The sequence below is a fragment of the Phymastichus coffea genome, unplaced genomic scaffold (genome assembly GCF_024137745.1).
Source record: "Phymastichus coffea isolate CEN01 unplaced genomic scaffold, Cenicafe_Pcof_1.1 PCOF00004, whole genome shotgun sequence".
NCBI classification, from domain to species: domain Eukaryota; kingdom Metazoa; phylum Arthropoda; class Insecta; order Hymenoptera; family Eulophidae; genus Phymastichus; species Phymastichus coffea.
In genome coordinates, this window is record NW_026706815.1 from 3,959,630 (window position 1) to 3,961,687 (window position 2,058).

Sequence of the window (2,058 nt, forward strand, 5' to 3'; positions counted from 1 at the left end):
GGTTTAGTAATATGCGAAGAGCAACCTTGGCTCTGTGCTAGTCCAGATGGCATTGTTATCCAAGGCAATAAGATAGTTAAAGTTTTAGAAATTAAGTGTCCGTATAGTTGTGCAAAGTTACCCATCGTTGATTATAAAAATAAGAAATGCAACGTTAGTTATTTGAAATTCAAAGGTGATACAATAGAGTTAAGAGAAAGTAATATTTATTTTACACAATGCCAAGTCTTAATGTATGTGACTGGTACTGAAAATTGTGATTTAATGATATAGTCACCAATTCAAAATGGTTCATGCTGTACAAAGAAATGAAGAATTTTTGAAAGCTACAATAAGAGTTTGTGAGCATTTTTACTTCGATCATTATTTACCTAAGCTGTACTATAAAATTGTAGTTGAACCAAATGAAAACATTCCACCAAAGCGTACTTTTACCGGAGTGAACATAGTCAACACTGTTTAAAGAATTTATAAAGCTGTAAAACATTGATGTAACTGAAAAATTATTTATTGATGTTGTTAATTCAGTTATGAACTGAATGATACAAATAAAATTTTAATATGATAGTCAAGAAAAGACTGAAATTTCATATAAATATGTACAATTTGTTATTCCTCATTTTGATTCTTTTGATCGGCATGAATAGGAGCCTGAAAATTAACAAGTACACATATGAGATGCACAATATCATCAGTGTAGGAAAATAAACTTGTAGGTATTTCATCTAAAATTTTATATATCTTAAGTCGTTGAATTACTCTTTCTACGTGAATCCGAACTCTTGCTATTTTATATGTTTCTTCAGTCTCAGCTTGAGAGAATTCCGTTTTGTTTTCCAAGTATGGTGGCAATACCATTAGAACACTTCTTCCGGACTCGTCTAAAAGCTTACGAAATTCTGGAAAACCTTTGTCAGCAAGGACAACATCGCCTTCTTCTAAATAATCTATTAGCCCAGATTCAATAGTTAGTTGAGAATCACTTTTACGTCCACCAGCGACTTTTGATTTTAAACAAATGTATCCACCTGGTGTAACTCCAATAAGAATTTTAGCTGTATAACCATGTTTGTATTGAGAAAATGAAAAAATTTTATCATCAGCATCATGAGGTCTTTGCATTCTGAACTCTGTACAGTCAATAATATTTGGAGTATTTTTATAATCTGGATAAAAGGATTTAGGCATTGTGCCTTGAACTTGAGCTTTCGTAGGCCAAAATATTAAATTTTGTGTTGCCGATACTAAATATACTAGTGTATGTATAACAATGCTGGACACAGTTGTTCTATGAACATCAAATATAGCTGATAACGATGAAAAACTAAGCCCAGTTTTTACTTTCATTAAAAGCAAAAATAATCTATCTTTATGAGATACTTTAAAATTATCAGCTGCTGGTTTTGGTGTTCTTTCTAATAAGAAGTTAAATGTGTCATAATGCACTCCAGCTAAATACAATAGATCTTCTTCATCTCGCACAGTGTCATAGCCATGAAAACTTCTTCTTTTTAAATCCAAGTCCGGGGTATCAACATTCACTGAACTGTCAACATAAACTTTCATTGGCGTATTACAACCTTTATCAAGTGTCTTTTGACTGGGAATGATGATAGTCTTGCCTATAAAAATACTTGTTTGGGTCTCTACCTCATTAAAAACTGTACTACTGTTTGTTGCACTGTCAATAATGACTGTTTTAAATCTAACAGCTGTGCATATTATTTCTGTACCGTTGGGCTTCAACTGTGATTCCTTACTAAATTGGCTGTCATCTACTTGACATTCTTTGTCAACATAACTTTTATTGAAATGCGTTTCTCCAAGGTATAGATCTAAATTTTCAACTTCATACTCCAATAACTCATAAGCGTCAAGTAATTTTACTTTCTGTTTTAGTGTTCTCATGCTTAATACCTCCCTATTTTCCCTACGCTGCATGAAACGTGCATGCCTGTAAACAATAATAATCATTAAACTATTTTCTTCTATTACACAGAAATATAATTTGCTCATAGATGTAATCATCAACCTTTCTATTGCAGCTTTTTCATTCAT

At 32.0% G+C, this 2,058-nt stretch overlaps 1 protein-coding gene across 1 annotated transcript; it reads right to left on the minus strand.

Annotated features, from left to right (window-relative positions):
- Positions 1-609: 609 nt before the first annotated feature.
- LOC131667004 (uncharacterized) lies at positions 610-2,058 on the minus strand. Its single transcript, XM_058940157.1, has one exon. The coding sequence runs from the start codon at positions 2,056-2,058 to the stop codon at positions 610-612; it is 1,449 nt and encodes a 482-aa protein (XP_058796140.1).